The sequence below is a fragment of the Aulonocara stuartgranti genome (assembly GCF_965226115.1).
Source record: "Aulonocara stuartgranti genome assembly, chromosome: 10".
Lineage (NCBI taxonomy): Eukaryota > Metazoa > Chordata > Actinopteri > Cichliformes > Cichlidae > Aulonocara > Aulonocara stuartgranti.
The window spans coordinates 31,436,212-31,458,964 of NC_138946.1; the positions used below are offsets into that span (position 1 = coordinate 31,436,212).

At 41.9% G+C, this 22,753-nt stretch overlaps 1 protein-coding gene across 1 annotated transcript in view; it reads left to right on the forward strand.

Annotated features, from left to right (window-relative positions):
* Positions 1 to 2,927: 2,927 nt before the first annotated feature.
* LOC309715700 (RNA-binding protein Nova-1-like) overlaps positions 2,928 to 22,753 on the forward strand; it is a 28,026-nt gene continuing 8,200 nt past the window's right edge. Inside the window, exons 1-3 of the mRNA XM_082549019.1 lie at positions 2,928 to 4,100; positions 10,957 to 11,100; positions 22,535 to 22,701. Coding sequence (XP_082405145.1) covers positions 3,920 to 4,100; positions 10,957 to 11,100; positions 22,535 to 22,701 — 492 coding nt within the window. The 5' untranslated portion in view covers positions 2,928 to 3,919. The remainder of the gene's footprint in view (positions 4,101 to 10,956; positions 11,101 to 22,534; positions 22,702 to 22,753) is intronic.

Genomic DNA, 22,753 nt, shown 5'->3' on the forward strand with positions numbered 1-22,753 from the left:
ACTATAATACTTATTCAGGAACATTGTACATATATTGAAGCTGATATGTTTTAAATGGATATCGCTGTAATGTTTCAGTATTGTACAAAACAAAGTAAAATAATGAAATAATAAATAGTAAAATAATGTGATATTTAGAACTGCCACATATTATTGACCATATGCCAATAGATTGTCAGTAGAAACAATGGTAGTAGTTTTAAATAGCTTTATGTGGTGTGGATATGTTGAAAATACACACCACACACAAGAATCCTAGTTTCTATGTTATAAAGTCAATTTTCAACCAACAAATCATTAGGTTGACCTGGAAGACCTTGGTGTGTGTGTGTCTGTGTGCATGCGTGTTCCAGTTCTTGCTATCTTGGTGGGGACCAAAATCTGAAATTTACTATACTGGTGGGGACCAAAATCCAGGTCCCCACGGGGTTGAAGGCATTTTTCACACTCAAAATGTGGTTTTAGTTTCAGGATTACAGTTGGGTTATGGTTAGGTTTAGGGTAAGGGTTAGGCATTCATTTTTGATGGTTAGGGTTAGGGGAAAAGGCTAGGGAAAGCATTATGTCAATGAGATGTCCCCACTAGGATAGCAACACCTGATGTGTGTGTGTGTGTGTGTGTGTGTGTGTGTGTGTGTGTGTGTGTGTGTGTGTGTGTGTGTGTGTGTGTGTGTGTGTGTGTGTGTGTAAAGCTGTAGTATAGTAACAGGGGTATATGAGTTTCTTGATTTTTGTAGAACTTAAATGTTTTCTGTTCCACGGGAACACATCTTTCCCAATGATGTATCCATTATAAACTTTTTTTGAAATGTCCAATTTAAAGGACCTTCTTAGCAATTGTGCCGTGAAGAGAATACTAGAAGTGAGTGGAGCTCACAAACTGAGTGAGGAAAGATTTGCTGCAGCTTTCCTTGTGGTAGTGGAGATGAATCAGTCTCTTAGAGGAAGTTTTCTGCTGCTTGTCCAGTAAGTGACACAGAGGGTGGTTAGAAGTACCCAATATCCACAACAGTTTGTTCAGTCACTTCTGTCTAACATAGCTTTAAAAGTCTCCAGTTTGTCACAGAGCCTGTCGTCCTCATCAGTTTAGTTAGTCTGTTGGTGTCACCAGCTCTGATGCTGCACATGTTTGCCACAGCAGACTAGAATAGTGTTTTGAAGAATTAGAACCTGCTCACTCTCTTTTTGTATACAGCGTCTGTGTTGGTCTTCCACTTTAGTCTGCTGTCAGCGTAGACGCTGAAGTACTTCCTTCACCACATTAAACATCCTGTCCCAGAACACACAGGGAAGAGCCCTTTATCTATAATAAAGTGCTCAGAAATGAAACCCACTACCGTTCTCTGCACCAAGAGGTTGGGCAAAATTCTGTACTGATAAAGAGTAGTGATACATATCATATTTAAATAGGATAGAGATCAATTAAATCAATTAAATCTTGATCCAGCAGCAAGAATATTTGTAATGTAGCCACAAAGAACTAATTAAATAAAGATATTCAAATTTGTATTTCTAAAACTAACATTTTCAGTCTTGTTTCATCTGCTTTGATTATCTTTATCTGACACTAAAAGCCAAAATTGATGGATACAATATTCTGCCAACAATGATGTAAAACAGAGCAAAGCAGTATTTAAAAATGGGATTTTAAATTTATGACAAAAGCTGCCAATCAATTTGTCTGGGGGCTAAATATTAAGCCCAAAACGGTCCTTCCCTCTATAACCACTTAACAGTGGCTCCAACAGTCAGTCAAAATGACAGAGTCCTGTGTTAAAGAGCCAATTCTAGAGCGGAAAAGAAAAAGTGCCATATATTCAGCCTAGTACAATTTGGTCTTTATGAGTTTCTCTTTACATGATTTTGGGGATTATTTATTTCTAAATGAAGCTTATACATAAGTTCAATAAGGAATATCTGTAATCATTCATCTGCCGGCTTTTCTGGGTTTTTGCTTCCTGTTCTTTACATGACTACCACTTTCCCGCACTGTAAATATCAATAGTGTCATTACTGCTTTAGTCCAATCATCTTCTTACCCGTCTCCTGTGAGCCAATCAGCCTCCACGTTGTATGGTTTAAATCTGTGCTCTCCTGCCTTTCAGACTCTCATTTGTGGAACCCACCTCCTCCTCATCTCCACCTCAAAGACACCTCAGTCAGAGCTCCAGCCGTGCCTCAGTTTTCATCTTCACCACCCCCAGCATCTGGACTCCGGGGGTCCTGTCCTAAATCCTATCACCGATGGGATTCCATTTTGCCGTGATGGATCATCACAGTCTAATTGCCAAATACATTAAATCCTATATCTCAATAAACAATGATCACCTTTTCCAAGTGACCTCCCCTTATTGAACTGGACACTGGAGTCAGAGGTGTCACTGTTTTGAGTGACAGATGTCCTAAACATAGTTTGTTAGCCAGGCCTCAACTCAGCCAGCTGGAGTCAGTGTTGGTTCCTTTTGGAGCATTTCTGATGGAATTTCTTCCACATGTCGTTTATTTCGTCTTTCTCCCTTCACAGCAGATGGCCGTCCCTCCCTGAGCTGGTTTGAAACCTGAGAGGTTTCTTCCTGTTAAAAGGAAGTTTTTCCTTCCCACTGTCGCCAAAGTGCTTGCTCATATGGGGTCATATAATTGTTGGGGTTTTCTCTGTATGTGTTATTGTAGGGTCTACCTTTTATATGAAGAGCCTTGAGGCAACTGCTGTTGTAATTTGGCGCTGTATAAAAAACACTGAATTGAATTGGAATTACCTTTAGAGTGATACTATGTGATAGAGAGGTTTTTGATCAGATTAGTAGGAAAAAGATTTTATAAGTCAGCTTATTATGCAAATATTTGGGTTTTATGGTCGTAGCTTGTTAACTAAACTTTAGTTAAGCATTAGGCTTAACTTAGCATATCCACCCTCTCACCCAAATATGGCCACTTTTGGCTACAGAACTGAGGAAGTCTGTCCTCAGTGAAAATCATTATAACTTGTTTAATTTAAAAAGAATGAACAAAATCAAACAAAAATGGTTTAGCGTATTTCATTCTGATATGTTTACCTTTTTTTCCCCCATGAACTCTTTCATTTAAAACATCCTGGAAACAATTCTTTCAAAAGTTACCTTCATTTCCATGTTTATTCCCCCCCCCCCCCCCTTTTTTTTTTCTTTTTTTTTAAATGTTTCACTTTGTATGAATGTCTTATTGCAAAGATAGATTTCCAAATCGGCTTAAGCTTCACTCAAAAGAAAACCAACCAACCAAACAAACCAAAAACAAAACCGGCAAACTGACCATAAGAAACCTGGACTAAATAAATAACTTCAGTGTTCACACAGATGGTGAAAGAAAAAAAAAAAAGGAATGCAGCAAATTCACATCAGTCTTAGCTGATCTGGTCCCGTGTCTTTTGGCCGGTCTGTGGCACTGTAGTCCTCTCTGGAGCCCTCAAACTATATTTCTCCCCTCTTGCACTACAAAGGCAACAATAACAACAGCTGCACTCATCGCACTGGACTTAAAACAGAAGTATGGCGTTAAGAGAAGTTAAGAAAGACGTTTTCCACCTCTGCGAAGCTGTTGCACTTGTCTTCTCTCGGAGTGTGGGGTTGCTTTTTTTATTTTAAGGCGCGGGTTGTTTTGCGCGTCAACAATAAGGAGCATGCTGTTGGAGCGACGGAGAGCGCATTAAAAGAGCGCATTTCACGCAATGGAATTCTTATATTTAGCTCCGTGAGGGACCAGCCAGACGAGCAGAGGAAAGAGGAAACCCTGATCCTGGTGTTTATCGTTTTGAGACCGCTTCGAGCCCCCCAAACTTGTCGTTCATATCACGGTGCACGGCTATGTGGTGATGAGGGCGCTGTGAGTGTGTGAGAAAGACGGGGGAATAGCGCAATTTTATCTACAGCTCCGGAGAGGAAAGATGATGATGGCCGGTGGTGGTGGTGGCGGAGCAGCCGTTGACCACAACGGGATATTCACAAATCCAAATCTCCACAGCCTGCAGCAGACCCATATGGACGCCGATAACCCAGACTCCCGCAAACGGCCGCTGGAAACTCCGGCTGAGGAGGCCGGCTGTACCAAACGCACCAACACTGGAGGTAAGAGAAAAGCAATAACCAGCAGCCCATCCACCTCTTCTTCTCCACATTAACTCTGAGCCTTTGTTGTGCGCAACGGCAAAGCACAGCCTTCAGTGTGATACCGAAGCCCCATATGAGCAGTTCTGGGCGGCATGTTGGCTTTAACATGCAGCACCTGTGCACTTGGCACTTTGAGATACTGAGTGTGTTTATGGCTGTTACTTCATACGCTGCATGCTCGAGCAGCCCGACTGAGTGAGCGGCCTCCTCATCTTAGGTCAGCTCAGAATTTGAACTCGGCAACCTTTCTACTCCACATCTGGAGCTTTTGCTGGCAAGTTGTCATTCAGTAGACAGCTGATGATTTGTGTGCACCTTATTTAACATAAAAGTTCTCCGAAGTCTCTGTTCATCAGAGTTTGTGTCTGTTGGAACATTAGGCACGGGTTTCCTGCAGAGGCTATAGACAAATCTGAGGAGGAGTGACAGAAATGTCATCACAGTCTTCAAACGTTACCCTGAATGTGAATCAGTACTGATGCCTGGGCCCTGAGTCATAGGATCTGCAAAGCACTCACCTTTACCTTTGACCAGTACAAATATGACAAGTATGTGAGCCAAACTTTTAGCAGCGCACTGGAAAGGAAGCTGCTCTTTGATCTTGGACACTTTAGTGTTGATTTGTGAGCCTTTTAAAACAAGTGGAGAAACAACAGAGCCTATTATTGTGTTGGTGATTTGTGAGATTGGAGCATCATAATCCTGATTTATGCTGAGTTGGAGTTTTCTGATTTTTTTATTTTCTTTTTTGTGCTTTTAAGGTGAAATGAGCAAAAAAGCCAACAGATGAAACTCATACCACCCTGTAGAGTTTGTGCTCATCAGCACTTGCAGGCCCAATTCCTAGTAAACCCAGGTTATTTATAGGGTGTGCGCTGAGCCAGAACTCAGCATCTGTTTGGAATTGTTTTAGCCTCATGTTAGTTAGTCTGATTAGTTAGTTAGTTAATCCTCATTAGTCTGACCTACCACCTTCTAGCTTGCCTCTGTATAATGATAAAAGAACAACTGTAAAACACTAGAACACTAATTGAAAGCATGTAAGTGCTTGAGAAGCAGAGCTGGGTGCTGTAGTCCAGAATCGTGCATGAGAATCTATGCATTAAATTGAAGGCAAACGTCATTTTAAATGGGGGAATGGTGAGGTGCAGGAGAAGGGTACTACAGAAATACTGCAGTGCTATTTGAACAAATTGATCCTGATTTGTTTTTGTGGAGGAGTGTGGAGCGCTCATGCTTTATTATTTGTCAGTAAGATGCTGGAGTGCAGCAGTGAGGATGGTTGATTCCAGCTCCTGTACATCTTATTCCAGCTCGTGATTGTTCTGGTCTGCAACTCACAGGGACCACTTATTCGAGAACTTGTTGTTAATTAGACGTCTGCAGAGAACGAGCAGTTTCTTCGCCATATGTCACTGAAATTCTTTTTGTCTTTGTGTCCCTGACAGCCCAGCACTCAGTGATGGCAGCATTATATCCCATTTCCAACAGTACAAGTGCATCTTTGCTGCACTTCACTGAACCCCAGAAATGTAATTTCAGCAAGATACGCAAGGACCATCGAGCTACCAGACAGTATTTTAGAACACATCCAACCACCATATGTCATCCATTAGCACCCCTAAAACCACTGTAGAAAAGAGAAGTCACGCAGCGTTCCTGCTTCTAGGAGAGTTTTCACCATTTAGCTGCGGCACAGAGACATTGCCGCATTGTTCCCATCCTGGTGGTGTGAATTGAAATTTTGAACATTTGGGTAGATTCTAAAAAAAATATATATAAATCACTACACTCAGCTCAGGTTTTTTAGTGCTGGGTTTTGTATGATGGCATCAGACAGCGTTTTACCAGCCCCACTCTGTGTTCATTTCTGCATCACGCCTCCATCGTATTTTCAGAAAACGCAGCCGCACAATTAATCGTGTGCTGATGAACGTCTAACTCTGAAGAGGCTGTCTTGTTGTCTCAGGGGTGATTCAGATGACTTCCTGAAAGAGATTGTATCAGTGTGGAGAATACCTGATTGCTTTATCAAGGAAAACAAAGTGAAAATCCCATTTGTAATCATTAGCGTCTCATCCCCAAACCTCCTCTTATTTTGAAAAAAACGGTGGACAGATAATTCACATAGCAAATTATAATGAGTGTGCATAAATAAAAGTGAAGATTGAAGAACTTTATGAGCTTACTGTAGCATGTCCAGCTTTGAAGAAAAGATGTATGTTTGGTCTGTGGTCAGCGATGAAATGGTGTTTCCCTTTAAAATCTAAAGGATGCGCTGCTATGCATGCTAAAAAGCCCCTGGCAACTTAAGGCTAATTCAATTTACAACCAGTGTAGTAACATTTGCAGTTTAGTTAGCTAACCTGAGTATAGTCAAGCAGCACCTCTATATGGCCGCCTTGCAGCATATACTGCCTTTATACTGAAATCCCAGCAAACGTGTGAACTGTGTTTTATAATAATAAAAGCATCCAAAGCAATAAGGCAGAGTTTAACAGTTTCACTGAAACATAGTCGCGTATCCTTGCTTACCTGAAATGCACATTCAGATGTTTGTAACGGCCTATACAAAACAGCTGTTTCATAAATATCCCCCCTCTGCTTTATGTAACATTTTTTGATGTCACCTCCTGTTTCATCTCATATGATCTGCATGCATCGCATGTAACAATGCAAACCCCCAGCCTTTCTGTTAGCAGTAGGGCTAGACAGCCTGATAATCTTCAATCATGCTTGTAATCACCAAGCCCTTGACTACGTCTGATATTGATCATGCTATTCCTACCGAACCGATCATTAACATGACTGGCAGTTACAACAAAGAGAAGGAAGCCGTGCTCTTTCAAAGCCGATCCCCTGGTTGTGCATTAAGAGTTGTGGACACTGAATGAGGAAAAACACTGCTCCTCTTTTATCAGCGTTGCTCTTCTGTCCTTAAAGTGAACATCTTTTATTCGTTCCTCTTTCTAATTACCCACACTCTGAGCCCATGTTGCTGCCAAGCATGTGCCTTCCAAAAAGGTTGTGTGGCTCAGGGATTAGGTATGATCTCGTAATGTTGCTAATGGAAAGGTTGGCAGTGGAATGTGAGCTATTTTTCTTTTTTTAATTTTTTGGTGGGAAGGACACAGGTGCCCTTGCAGAGCGATGTGACGTGAGCGGACTGTGAATTTGCCAGGTGGCAGTTAAAGAGAGAATGAGAGAGCGATAGAAATGAAGACAGAGAAAAGCAGAGAGAGATAGACCATTAGGAGGGAGTGGAGTCTACAGGGGAACTGTGTCTATATACCAGAGCATCTCTCAGTGAATGAGACTGCTAGAATTTTCTGGAAGGCATTCCCTCCAAAGCCAAATGGGCCACGATGCTCAGGTTTGATTTGTGGATGAAAGTCATCAGAAAGCCAGGAAAAAGGCTGCTTTTTTAACAGTTTCCCTGGAAATCACCATAAAATGAACCTGCCACCCTCAGGTCCACACACAGACACTGACATGCTCACGCTGCAGTTTTTACACACATTTACGCTCGCTTGAGATACCTCTCGGTGTAAGATTTATAGTCGTAGTGATTGGCTTCATCACCCCCCTCCACCATTCTGCGGCACTGCCATTTGCAATGGTTGATGAGCCCCTCCGCCCTCTCAAACATGGCCGTCTAAGGGATTGGGGGTGGGGAAAAGGAGAGGAGGAGGGTGGGTGGCGTAAGGCACGCCGTCTCAGATCACTCCTCCTCCACCTCCTTCATCATCTGCTTATGTTCTCCATACACCTCTTCAGCCACTATTGAAGGTCACTCCACATGCTTCTGTGCTCAGCGCTGAAACCCGCTCCCTCCGCCACTTCACCTTTGTCACTTTCCACTAAAAAAAGTGAGTGAATGGACTGCCATACTTTATAGTGCTGCGTCAAAAGAGGCGGAGTAGGGGAGAAAATTCAATTTTTTGGGACCGGCATCAGGGGGTGGGGATATGACGTGCTGGAGGAAGCAGGCTACCCATTGGCCGAGCGAGGCGTCAGTCCTGCGTGCTGCTGCAGACAGACAGGCCACTCGATGAATATGGATGAGAGCAGTGAAAAGGGTGATGCGGCAGGGAAGACCCCCCCCTTCAAACCGATGCAGGCTTGAACAATGCGTGCCGTCTTTCACTGAAAACACCGAGAGCCTGCATTAGCATTTTCTTGGACAATTGAGGCTCTGGCCAGCTGCAAGCATGGCTCGGATGCTGCGGTGAAATCTCTTTTTCTGCACCCACTGATGAATTAGACCTCGGTGAAAAAGGTCGACTGGCCGCATTCCTCAACACTACCATTGCACCTATGCCTAGGCTAATGTTAAGATCCCATTTAGAGATTGTGTCCCGGCATTGATGGCGATCTGACAGAGGACGTGAGAAGCAGCAGATCTCAGAATGGGTAAGCCTCAAACTCTTTTTGTCTGACTTGTTGAATTGATCCATCGTGCTAGACTACATGCAATTTTACACACCGAGAGCTCGTTTGTTCATTATTGCTCATTTGAGTTCCGTCGTCCTTGCTGGCTGTCAGGAGCAGGTTAGTCCATTGAAATGCAGAATGGGTACTTGGAGGGGTAGTGAGAAGGAGGGAGTACGGTCACAAGGCATTTCCTTCTGACCCACCCCCCTCCAGTGACTTAACTAAACACATTTGGCTCAAAGTCCACGTCTCCAAGCCATCCTTCCAGCACTGGAAGCAGGGGTCTGAACTAACACCCCACTGGCTCAGCTTCCCAATGTGCCCCACTGCTCCCGTTCCCTGGCGGATTGCAGCAACAGATTGCCATGTTTACTCTACCACATGACGCCATTAAAACCTGTTACTGTGATCTCAGACACTAGGACAGAATTAATTATTGACTAATGACAGCAAACGTGGCTGTAAGGGCGATGGAGGGAATCTTAGTGGCTTCCTCCCCTGCTGGGTTTACTCTGGCTGAAGATGAGCAGAAAGTTACGCAGTGGGTTTGGGCTTGTCTGTCAACAACAGGTCGTTGGATGTTTAGATCCTGCAATCAGCATCACTCAAATGAATTTCTTTGTGTGGCTACGGTAGCCAATATTCGTGATAGGGTGATGGAGGGCTGAAAAGCTTTACAGCGACCATGTCAGTCATGAATCACGCTTATTTGTTCTCCAAGGTCATTTTATTGTTGCTCATTGTGAGAGAAGCAGGGGTGATTAGAGTGAGTTTTGCAAATCGTCCTTTTGTTCTGAGAAGACCAACGTATTGACCAGCACCATGAGCTGTTCATCACGTTCATATGTGTCATTTCATATTAATGTAGCAGTCCTGTGAATTTGGACAGCTCACACGAGTATGGACAATTAGGTGAAATTAACCATCATGGCATGGCAATCATGTGCATTTGTCAGAGCTGTTGGTTTTGGGTGATGTGCACCACAACAAGCCTGTGTCTGAATGAAACATGAGGGGCATATTAATGCAATAAGAAGAAGTAACGTGTAGGCTGTGAAATCCCTTCATGTCACAGTGCCATGTTCATTCACATCTGATTCTAATGAGGGCATGACTGAGGCAACAGGTTGGTCCACCTCAATCCATCCATCCACCGTGCCGGTCAAGCTCCAACATTCGATACCCTCGGCTTGACACGGGACGCAGCGATGTGGTGACAGACGCCGTGGCTTTGCCGTCAAAAAGCGATCTTGTCTCTGTGCTTGAAAATGCATCAGAAATTTCTTCAGACAAACGTGGACAGTGCCTTTTTACATCTCTGCCCGCTCCAGTGACGTCACCCTTGAGGCAGCTGAAAAAGGATCGAACATGACGTCATTGCATCCAGATCAGCGTGCAAGGCAGATTATGTATCAGTGCTTTGGTATACTAAGTACGCACCTGTATCAAGTGTTTACTATGACGTCATTGGTATAAAATCAGTAATTCAGTGGGTAAACCCAGCTGCCACGCATCTATAAATACAGCATATTTGATGCATTGTTGGCAGGTTCTTTTATTACATTTGGGCTCAATATGTGGCTGATTTGCTTTTTACTAGATTACACACTCAATATGATCGGGGCTTTCTTGGAAGGACACTTTGCCCACTTTGGGGTTGATTAATTCTTAATTGCCACTGTAGGAAAATGAAGTTCCCAAGCTAAAAGGCAAACGCGGGTTTGAAATTCTTCGAACTGACGTTCTGTCACTCACTGACTGCTACAAGCAAATGTAAGCCACAGAAGCCCCTTCCAAAATGGAGGAGATTTAGACCATCTTGGCAGTATACCCTTTGAGCAAATCTGTGGGATTGGTTCCCATATGTTCTCCACGCGTCTTCTAATTACAAAGGCTCACTCTGTACTGGCATCCATGAACTGTATGGATAATGAGTTTGTGTTTTTTACAAGATACATTTTCAGATTCAGACTGAACTGCTCCTTCTACTTTCCTGTTGTTCACGTGTGAGAAATGATTAGTAACACTGGGTTTGGCTTTGAATTCAGTCAGAGGTTGCAAAAACTCCTTGAAAATAGATAAATTTAGACCTCTGCAAACTGGAAAGGAGGTCATCATTTACTCTACAAGAAATCTGGGACAGGACACAGAACATGATCTCTGATAGAATGTGAATGTACTGAAAGCTACAAAGACTCAAAAGACAAAATCTACTTCTAGATCTTTCCAGAGTAATACAGGAACTTGGTTATAATTTTTATGTGAAAGCTATTTTTTCTTACTCTAGTCTTTTTTTTATGGTAACAGTTTGGTGTATACAAAAATTGCAGAGATGCTTTATAAGATGTGACCCTTTCCCGTTTTGTGTCTCTCTCCCCAGAGGAGGGTGAGTACTTCCTGAAGGTGCTGATCCCCAGCTATGCAGCCGGCTCTATAATTGGCAAGGGCGGCCAGACCATCGTACAACTGCAGAAAGAGACGGGTGCCACCATTAAGCTGTCCAAATCCAAAGACTTCTACCCAGGTAAGAATGAGCCCTCTGTAATTAAGATTGATGATCACAAAGGCTCATATACACGAGTCGTCTGACTCATCACCCGGCCAAAGGAGCGACGTCGTAGTGGAAGACTGATTTTGATATTTCCTCTTCATTTGGCTTTGCAGGAATAATTGCACTACATTTTAATCACGCAGTAATCATGAACTCTTTGAACTTATTATCCTTTTGTCCTTGAGAGACTAAACATGCATGGAGATGTTACAGTGGCAGACAATTCCAGACTTTCTTTGAATTTATAAAATTACTTTTTCACATTTTCCTGCTGACAGCGATGTTGGAAATAAAAACAAGAAATGTGTGCTGGCAGTGACGGGGCTATGACACAGGGCTGAGCGATACGGGGGAAAAAATACATCTCGTTATCTTTAGGACTGAATGGCGATACATGATATGCGTTTGATATATGGTACAAGTGCAAATATGCGTGCTCTGTTAACAACAACAAAAAAGAAATTGTAAAAGTCATTTTTAATACTTTTGTTTTTCCACCAATGCTGCTGCAATTTTTAAGAAACCGTTTTGTAAAATCATTTTCCATATTTCTTCTTGATATTCAAAATCTACCAGGTCACCAGCAGCTCATATGATTAGGGTTTGTTGAATGCTGACTCCTTTCTATAGATAATCTGCTTATTTGAACACCCAAGAGGAAAAAGATTTTAACAAACAACCCGCAGTGCCAAAATGATTTTATAAGACTTTGTTAACGTCTGCAAATATTGGAATATTTGCTTATTTAGCATGTGGCAAAAACACAAATCAAACATAACCCTAGCTTGATTGCAGGTGACTTAATGGATGTTTAGAGGATATATTTTTAATTGTCTAAACTGTTTTCACTCAGTCAGGCACGGCTCTGTTTCTTTTAAGTGGGGCTGTATGAGATTCTGGTGCACAGTCAGTGTGTCGATGGCAGGGGCATGGACTCGAACAGGAGCTAAATCTTTGCTACAGATACTGCTTTAGTCTATTAATAGAATCAATAACAGTTTCAGTGTATGTCTAGAAAAGCTTCACAGTTTTACCTACTGTCAGCTGCTTTCCATGAAGAGGTTAAGGTTAGATGCATAAAACATGGGAGTTGATTGTTTGCTGTTGTCTCACCTTGTGTGACTTCGGTGTTTTAAATGGTTCGTTTGTATCCAAATGCATGAAAAACACAAGTCACACCAGCAGCCCCTGTTTTCTGTGAGGTAAGAATAGTTATTTATTCTTCAGCGATGTCCACTGGCTACTAGCTTCTTGTTTTTGTTCACATTAACCCACGGCATCAAACTTTGAGTTATTTCTTATTGTCGGAGCGGCGCTGTGTGTGTGTCCCTGATTGCTACAGGAGAACTTTGTCAGTGAAGTTAAAGCAAAGAGATACTGAAGAGGGCAGTGAGACGAGAGCTTTACTGTAGAAAACGTTTTATGTAATGTAACATAAAATCTCTAATATTGTCCCATACAGGCAGATTTTAAAAGTCTCGGGTGTCCCCAGAATAAAATTCAAATATCAGCCCAACATACTACACAGATGGTCGTTTTTTTTTAGTCTTTTTTTTTAAAATAGCTGTTTCAGTTTCTGTAGACTCAAATTGTACTGGAACAGCTGCTGCACCTGTCCGTTTCAGGAAGATGTCTGTGAATGACAGAGAGGAGCAGACAATAGGAGCAGTGCAGTCGGTTAGTAGACGACATGGCTGCTGATACAATCCTGAATAAAAACTGTCCACGGCTTCTTTCTCTCTGAACGATAACTTAACATGTAAATAGAGCCACATTCTTAGCGCAGTCTTTTTCTTGTATGTGAATAAGTAGCTTGTCAGATAGTGTTACAGTTACAAAAATCCAGATTTTAGCAGTGCAGAGCAGCACGTCTGTGTCTTGAGTGTGTTAGGTTCCGGGCCACATTTGATTCAATATTTCATAGTAGTTAAGAAAAAAAATGTGGCCATGAAAGTAGACTTTGAAAGTAGACTGACGCACATAAAGTACCATCACAGATAGTAACACACACTCACTAGTTCACTATTTGTTGTAAATTGTTCCTTAAACTTTGTACAGGTCAGGGTCTTCCTTCATCATTTCATTTTCCCTAGAGCGCTAACCTGTGTGCATACAGTCAAAGCTAATAATTACATTAAACACGCAAGCCACATTAGACCCATGAATCAACAACGGGATTGTCGTGGTCCACTGGAGACAGGTGTTCAGGTGATGGGAAAACATGAAAGTGTCTACTTATTGGCTATTTTAATTTTCATTACTTTATTTGCTGTCACAGATCCTCAAATCTCGGGGTCAAGCCCCAGATGCCACACATGACTCTGTGGCTTATCTCATGCTATACTTAAAAATGTATCAGAAATCTTTTCATATAAACACGGACAGTATTGCATGTAGGGCCTTTGGGTTTGTGCTACGTAAGTAAAATTTTGCTTTCAGCAGCATCTGGTTGCTTTAACCAGCTAGAATGGCTTCAGGTCCTGGTATAACAAAAACACAAGCCCCCAAAACACTGTAAGTACACCCTACAGTTAAACTGATAGTGATCTTTGTTGATAAAAATTTGCTTTGTTGCATATCTAGCCAATCCCTGTTAGCAGCAGGCTATGATCCTCCACTTTCACTGACCTCAGAAAAAGTAAAGAGTGAGTGGGCAGGACTATGAACGAATTTTAGCTCAGCTGCTATTGGTTACTTAATCTCTTTATAGAAAAAAAGAGAAGATTCTTATTGGCTTGTAACACTGGAAGGTGGTTTGTTGCCAGGGTCCCAGACGAATGCTGACATTAGATGATTTTAAACTTCAGAAATCTTATAACACCATAAAAACTCATTCTCATGACATTTAACCTTTTTAAAATATCGATATCTCGCCCAGCTCTATTATTGCAGGGAACAAAAGTCCCGTTGCTGGGAGGTGAACCAGGTTCAAGAAATGCCAAGCTTTCTCGTATTCAGCGCGGTTACATAGCTAGCAGGTTGCGCATTTATTTGTTATATGTATTTATATCATTGCAATACATCAACTGTCTCACACTTCTGGAAAAATTATGCAGGGCTGCCATCTTGTTCGCCTCCTCTGAAATGCAAGTGCAAATGCTGTGCTGCAGAGGAGATGCATCCAAAGCATTAGCTGTGTTGGAGGGTGTCACTCAGACCAGGAGACGGATGTCCGTGCAGCTCACTGACCCCTATCATACGGAGGTCAAAGCTGAACCATCTTATCCTCCAAACACAAAACGCCTGAGTTGTAGAGGAGTCTGGCTGTTTGTCCTTCATACCTCAGAGGACACTTCAACCTGCTGAAAAATAACAGGTGCTTAGCGTCTTGCTGCTCATTAGGTCCAGATGTTTTCTGTGATATCTGATGCAAGCAAATAATCCCTGTGTAGGAGTGTACTTTTAGTTTAGATGTATTGAAGAGCAAATTACCTCTTTTGATGGGAAATGTAGGTGTGTAGATTTGTGAGAAAGTCTCCAGATGTGTTCACATTGGACTTACAGACAGTTCTCAAATTGCTTTTAGCAGCTGCTACATGCTATCCTCAAATTTCTTTTTGGAAGTTTTGAACACTGAACACTTTGTATTAGGTTATTTGCTTGGTGACAGCAGGATCATCCCAAGGTTCCTTTAATTTAACTACACGGTATCGTTTGAATGTGGCCTGTTCCTTTGGGACCTGGATGTGATATACAGACCCTGTGCACGAGAAAATGCTAACTTCCTGGTTTGAGACCGGATGTGGGGTTGTACATTTCCGGTAGCTTTACTTTGCGGTCAATCGCTACTGCGAAGATATACTCCAAAATCATGTCCAAAAACTCGGAAACGGAAAGATCGCGTTAAGTTACAAAGAGCAGAAGGTGGGAACACTCACCACTGTTGTGTCATAAAAAAATCTAATGATCAATTTTGACATTTAAAGAGTTTAGATCGATCAGTTGTTTACATCACTCAACACAAGCAGAACTGCATTACTGCAGCAGAAGACACATCGTCCACATTCAGAAGCACATCTCTGTATAGTGACTGGTCTTATGATTTAAACAGGCAAATGTTCAGCATTCAAACTACAGGTGAAGAATAGTCAAACCAGATGTTTCCCCGTTATGTCGATATCAGCTAGTCAAGTACACACCTACACAGCATGTTAACAAACCGTGAAAAAAAGCCACACAAAAAATGAACGAATGCTGGTAACGTTTTCTATACATTAGTATGTACGAAGGGTATGTTGTGATTTGCCTTCAAAATTACAGTGGTCCCTCGCTATAACGCGGTTCACCTTTCACCTCGCTGTTTCGCGGATTTTTTAGTGCAAGTTTGCATGCTTATTTTCACGTCACATTGTGTCCTGCGTCCTGATCGCTGCAGACGATCTCCTCCGTGACGTCTCTCCTGTACAGTACAGAATCGCTGCATCAATCGTTAGCAGTGTGACTCTGAAGTGCAGTGCTGTATGTCCACGATGTCCACGAAACGTTTTGCACCGTCAAAAAATAAAGTTGTCTACTTGATTTCACCTATCGCTGGTTATTTTTAGAACACAACACCCGCGATAAACGAGGGACCGCTGTTTACAGATACTGAGAAATATAACATTTGAATCCATTTTCTCTTTTGCTCTGAGGCGCGGGGGAAAAAAATATCGACAAGTCGATGAACATCATTTACAGATATATTGGGTAAATGCCCAAGACATCTATAGAAATGTAAATTGCCGCTTGATTTATTCATTTGCTTAACTTGTTTTGGACCGTAAACAAGGCGCGAATAGGACACCGGAAACAAAGCTCCCCACAGGAGTTTCCGCACCGGAAGTAGCATATGCTAACGTGCACATAGTCTATTGGATGTACTGGACTGCGGCAAAGAATTACTGAACGCTGGGGGAGAGGAGAATGAGGATGTGTTGGGAAATATTTTTCCACCGTGTTTCTGTTAACCACGGTGAGAGGATACATGTTTGGAGGGCATGGCTTGAAATTCTCAACAAAGGAGGCCAGCCATTTTGAGGGAATGGATTACAGCTACTACTCAAGCACTGGAACAAATGAAAGGAGTGATATGTATATCCTTATTTCCCGCTTGGTCTCTGGATGTGCTCATAGGCCACCACCTGCTCTGCCCATCCCCCTACTCATCATCGTGTTGAGTGAGAAGAAGAGTTCAGGGAGAGGGAGCTGGCAAGAATTTGATTGGGTGGTTGTTCTGGCCCACACAAGTCAAATTAGGACTGCTACTGTACAACAGTTGAGAGCGCTGCTTTATGAAGTAGCCTGTGGAGACTAAACGATGCTGATTTAATTCTTCTGGATTCCTAAACTTACGTGCCACATCTGTGTGACCTTCAGTGATGAATCTGCTGCATTTTGGGTTAGCGTAGCATGCTAATGCCATTGCACACAGTTCACACCATTGTTGCTCACCCACCAGCAGACTGAGCTCGCTCACAACGCTCAAAATTGCATCCTAAAGAAACCAGTGCAGCCATTTTCTTTTGTAGTTTTCTCTGTAGTGGTTCTCACCCTCCCCACATCACCCACCCATCAGTGGACAGCTTCAAACTGTGAATTCAGTAGTCTTGGAGGGGATCTGTACAACCGGGCCCTGCTGCGGCCGACTGTGATGGATGACCGGAGATAGTGAAGGGTGTGGATGATGCATGATTGTATGTGAGCGTGGGGACAGCAGGGCAGGCCCAGAAATAGCCTATTTCAATCTCTCTCTGTGGACTTGACCCCTCCCAGCTGCACCCGAGCTTCTCCAGCACGCGCCAAGTTTCCCCTTCCCTCCTCTCCACACACTGTTTTGTTCAGATTTGGTTCCTGGTAGTCAGGAGAGTTCGGGCCAGATACCATGACATAATTCTTTAGCTAAACTTTAGTTTGCGTGCTCACTTTTTAACACATGAATGCTGACTCTTTAATGACCTGCCGCTGCAGCTGCAAAGAGACCCGTGGGAGTTTGGGATTTGAACATAAACTTAGAGCCAGATTTCAACCCTTTACTTTGTGCAGTTGGCCTTCAGCCAGCATCTTAATTTGTACAGCACAGAACAGATGAGGTTGTCGTGACGTCGCTGAAGTATGTTTTTCATTGTCTAATCATAAAGAAATCATGACATCATGCTGGAAACCACCACTATTCCACAGAGTATAAGATGAGGTCTTTTCTTCAAAGAAGAGCAGAAAAAGAAACTGTGTTAAAGTAAACTTTCTGTTTTACTATCTATGTGCATCACATACTCATGCACCCATATGGACAGTGTCACTATAGGTGAGGATTTCAAACTGATTAAAACTGGAACTTTTCCCAGGTTTATGGCTGTGCCTCCAGTGACTCATAATTGTGTGCTATTGTGTCTGTGCTGTTCTACTTTCTGGTGCTAATATGATGCAGAGAGCAAGTTGACCTGAGCTGCACGTACAATACAGGATGTATCATTGCATTAAAAAAACAACACAATCACTGCTGTTCTTGGTGATTGACAAAGGTCAGCTGATTAAAAGGACACCAGTTTTACACTCAGAGGTCAGTTTACTACAGACCCCCACCCCCCTGTTGGGTTTTGTCGAGGGAAAAAGAGCTGTGTGTAAATTTGCACACATGGCTTAATAAACCGTGAATAGAAATTTCCATGCACAGAGTTGCAGTCTGCACACAGATTTACAAATGACGTTGTCCTTCACAGGACTTCTGTGCAAGCCTCAAACTGAAAGGTTGGTTTTGGAATGAAGAGTAAAGTAAATATAATGTTACACCATGAAAGCTGTGAAATGCCCCGTGCAAAACTAATACTAAATGTTATAACTTAGTATTAAACCCAACGAAATAGACATTTTTAATCAATGTCAGTCAGTGCAGCGCTGGTTCCAAACTGGTTCTGTCTTTTGAGTAACACCCTACATTACAGCAGTGGTTTAACAATTAAAAATTATGTAGCACTACAAGCAGCAGTTAAGGTAATGGATGCATACAATCTGCCTCTCTATGTCAACCACTGCAGAATTTATTTTTTGTTGTAGCCCCTCCCATACCCACTAGTCACTGGTTCGAAGCTTGGGCCCTCCAGGTTTTTTGGCACCAGTCTTTTTTTTTTCCTGGGTGGAAGTATGTGGAACTGGCCGTGGATTGGAGACTGGTACAACTGAAGGATCTTGTTATATTGTAAGGTCAGGTATTGCTAGACCTCGACTTGGCTGTAACACACTACCTTTTGTGCTACATTAGCAGTTGGTCTAGTCACTTGTTAGTGACCTTATTTATTTGACAGTACGCTGAAAGGTAATTTCTTTTTGAACCTCCATCTGAGGTTCTGCTACCTGCAAATACTTTATTTCTTAACTTTTGTACTTTTATTTTTTGAGTCATAAATGTCATGTAGCATAAAACTATTATTCTCATTTTCAGCTTGGATTCTATTAGAATAATTTGCATAATGTACAGTTTGAACAAAAAACATGAAAACATTAAACTCTCCCTTTAAGGTAGTGGTTCATAAACAGTGTGGGCACCACTGGTTTGGTGGGGAACTGCTGGAGATATGCAGTAAAACTAAGGCAAATGAATGTGATCTGTTTAGGGAACAAGAGTTTTCTGTTGTTATCTACTAACCTCAATTTCAGTAAAAGACAACTTGATCCTTTTTAAATAATTGAGAAGACATTTTCAGTGTTAGGTGTTTAAAAAAAATGCCACTGCTTTAAGCCAGCTTCCTCCTGATTAGCTTTCCATTGCAAACAAAAGGGTGGGGCAGCAGGTGTGTGGGGTTCCTGTTCTCACAGCTAGTGTTGATATGACCATATTTGGAATAGCTGCTCTTCATGAAATCAGACAGAATCTTTTTCTTACAGAAATCCCATTAGTGCCGACAGTGAGAAAGAGGGACTACTTGTCTCATAGTGTCCTAGAACCCAGTGCATTGGTGTCTAATTTAGTGGCTTATTTTGTTGTGCTGGATGTGTTTACTGTGTTTTTTAAAAGATTGACAGTGGGATTGGCTGAAACTTTTGGTCAGGCAAAAATGGAATATTTGTGGATATCAATGGCGGATTACAAAAAGATCCCCGCATTTAAAATCAGTGTTTACATTTTGGAGAGGCATGCCATGTTGCAACAACATGGCATGAATATATTCAGAATGGAGCTTTCCAACAAAGAATTTTCGGCTCAATTTGTAGTGTGAATAATTACTTGGAAAATCTGCTGATGTGATGACAGTAATTATGGGTGATATTTTTTGTGTGGCAGGCAAAGAGTCTAAATAAATCAGGCAAACGATTTGGACCGGCTAATGCAGATGTGTATTTTCTGTCAACTAGAGAGAAACTTTGAAACTTTCTTACTTTAGGATGGAGATAGAAGACCTAAGTCACTGGTCTCGTGGGGAAAGCTGAAGACTGAGATGTTTGATCTCAGGGGCACTGACACATTTCTCTCTGTTGCTGCCGGTCTTACTCTGTGACTCGAGTGGAGCTTTTCTTACAACACTGTCATCTGATGCACACAATCGAGGATGTGAAAAGGGTGGGGGGGAAAATTCAGACAGTTTCACATCCTCTGTATAGTGACTCATTAGTGACAAAAGTTATAGTAACACATCATGAGATGTGCTCTTAGCAAAAACAACCGTATTGATACGGGAGCAGAATTGTCAGTCTGTGAAAACCTTTGCAGAAGCAGAGACGTTTAACTGATAACTACTGTAGCAAGCAAAGCAGAAGGACCTCTTCAGCATTTAATGCAGAAACAACAAAGACTCGGGGCGACGTATCTTCTAAGGATGCGTTACATCACTTAAGATGGCCTAGTTTATGGGGCTTTTTCAAGGAATGAGGTTGCTCAGTCTAAAAAATTATAGTAAGTCAGGCTAAGGTGAATTTATTGAAGTCGCAGTTCTGTGTGGGTGTGATTCAATTTTGCAAACAGACTGGTTCCTGGGATTTTGTCCTTGTTGTTCGTATCCTGACTGCATATTAAAGTTCAATTCATACACAAGAATTAATCTTTTTACCATTTCCTCCAGCATACTTGCTATTAATAAACGTGATAGAGAAATGGAAGCAATTAGGCTTAATAGGGAATAACACCCACTGTTCAGTCACAGATTCATTTTCTAATGGCTGGGCTTTTCCCCCAATGCAGCATATATCTAGAAAGTATTGTGTGTTTTATATAATGAATGATATCCATTATCATTATGAAATATTGCTAATAGTGTTCTGTGATACATGTGCTGACATAAGAGTCTGCAGCCAGTGAAGCACTTGCACGCACAAGCTGCAGTCTGTCACTTTGTTATTTCATGAAGGACAGGCAGGTGCAGCAAAACACTAAGAGATGCCAAATGAGCTTTTGTTGCCACTGGTGCTAATATACTATAACTGTGTGAAAAAGTATGGTGGGAGTTAAAAGAGTAAGAGTACAATGATTGTGAAATTTAGCTTATTCCTGTTTTTGTGTGTGGAGAACAAAAACAACAAAAATCTTCATTAGACATAAGTAGGGCTGCAGGGTGCAATTTATGTGACGAGTGTGTGCGTTACCGCTAGGTTAACACTGTACTTATTAGCATCTTGAGCTTAATTCTTGCTGTTTTAAACAGAAAGTGTAACATATTCTGATTTTTCTCCACTTACATGAGTGAGCAGGCTTGTTTTAGGTTTAGCTGCTGTTGCTGACAGATGCAGATGGCAGTGAAGTTGTAAAAAGCATCTGCTTGTTATAAAACTTTTATTCAACCCAAAATGTTTAAATATACTAGTTTTGATATGTTCAGAATGGAAGCTTAAAGCTTGGAAGATTACATTTGGTGGGATATGATAAATGGAGTTGTACTTGCATAGTGCTTTTCTACTCCAGTGACACAGTACCTTTATTCTATGCTTAAGTGCTTTGCCTAACTGTCAAACACACATTCATGATCTGTTAGACGTGTCGGGGGAAACTCAGAGTTCAACATGTTGCCCAAGTGTACTTTGACGTGCAGACTGGAGGATCCAAGGATCAAATCACCAATCTTCTGATTAGCAGACAACCTGCTCTACCTTCTGAGCAACAGTCGCCTCATTTGACAGACATGGTAACTTAATGTTTTTAGATATGACTTGTTGGTTGATGAGCTGTGATATGGAAACTGCTGCACACTTTATCTGCCTTTTGGACTTCTGTCAAAATCCAGACACACCTGTGATTTCATTGACATGGTGTCAGTTAGTTTGGAGCTGACTCAAGAGTAGAATTTCAGTCAATCTCTGGATGGGTTAAGTGATTGCCTTTCTCCTGATGAGAATAACACTGTCAACTGTCTGACCAATAAGAATTTAGTTGGATGAGATGATATCAACAATCCAGTCGATTCTGAGACGTAAATTAACTCTGATGTGACGTGGGCTGATATAGGTGGTTGATCGATGTATACACACCTAATAAAATGTAAAAGGACCAGTCTCCAGCCGTTTCATTTATTGTTCTGCTTACATGATGCAATACTGAATGTCTGTTATCAGGAACCCAAAAGAAACAAAGGAAATAAAGTCTAGTGCAGTACATGTGAACTTTTGTCCAATTAGATTTTCTTGATATGCTTGGACTGACCTATTGACTGTCTAAATACATTATTTGACATGTCTGTGGCATGAAGCTGATAACATGTGACATATTTTCACTAAGTATTTCCTAAATTGCTGGAGGACAGATGCAGATATATGTATAAAATATTGAAATTTAATTAAAGATGGAAATGCCAACAATGAGGCTCTTCAGCTGTTCTTATCATTGGTCATGTTGCTTTCATTGTTTACTCAAATGTAATCCGTGTGTCACGCCGGCAAAGGAAATCGAGAGACATTTCAATTTCAGCCAGAAAACAGAAAAGGAGAGCAGGAAGCTTGATAACAAAAGGAAGAGTGTTTTAAAAATCGTGCAAGCGAGTATAAAGGACTCACTGTTGCATCACCTGTTTCCATGGCTCAGCCCCTTTACCATGGCAACAGAATGCCGGTTGGGTCATCAATGTGGGTGTAGAAAAAAGTCCAGAGGAAGGACAACTGTGTGTTTAGTCTATTAGAGCTGCAAGGCAAGGACAAGCTGAGTGTTACAGCACTGAAAGTATTACATCATTCAAGAGGAATCCTTCTCCCCCCCATGGCTTGCTAACCAAGCATGGCTCAGTCTTTCAGCTGTTTCTCTATTGATTGGATAAATGGAGGAAGCGAGCAATAGCTTAGTAATTGGGTGTCTTTGTGATATGTCAAAGAGCAGTCTTCATTGCCAAGACATCTTAACATAAATGTAGATTTTAGTTCAGTCCAAATCCCTTAAATCTGCTTGCCAAGTACCCGCTCAGAGCACGTTAGAGTAACCATTCTGCTGTGTTTGTCCTATCCTGCTCTCTCGTAACAGGAACAACAGAACGAGTCTGTCTGATACAGGGTACGGTCGAAGCCCTCAATGGTGTCCACAACTTCATTGCGGAGAAAGTTCGCGAGATGCCCCAGAGCGCCCAGAAACCAGAACCAGTCAGCATACTGCAGCCACAGACCACAGTCAACCCTGACCGAGTCAAACAGGTGAGATCCTAGGCAGTTAGTGGGGTCATCAGGGTGTGCATTCACTGTGTGA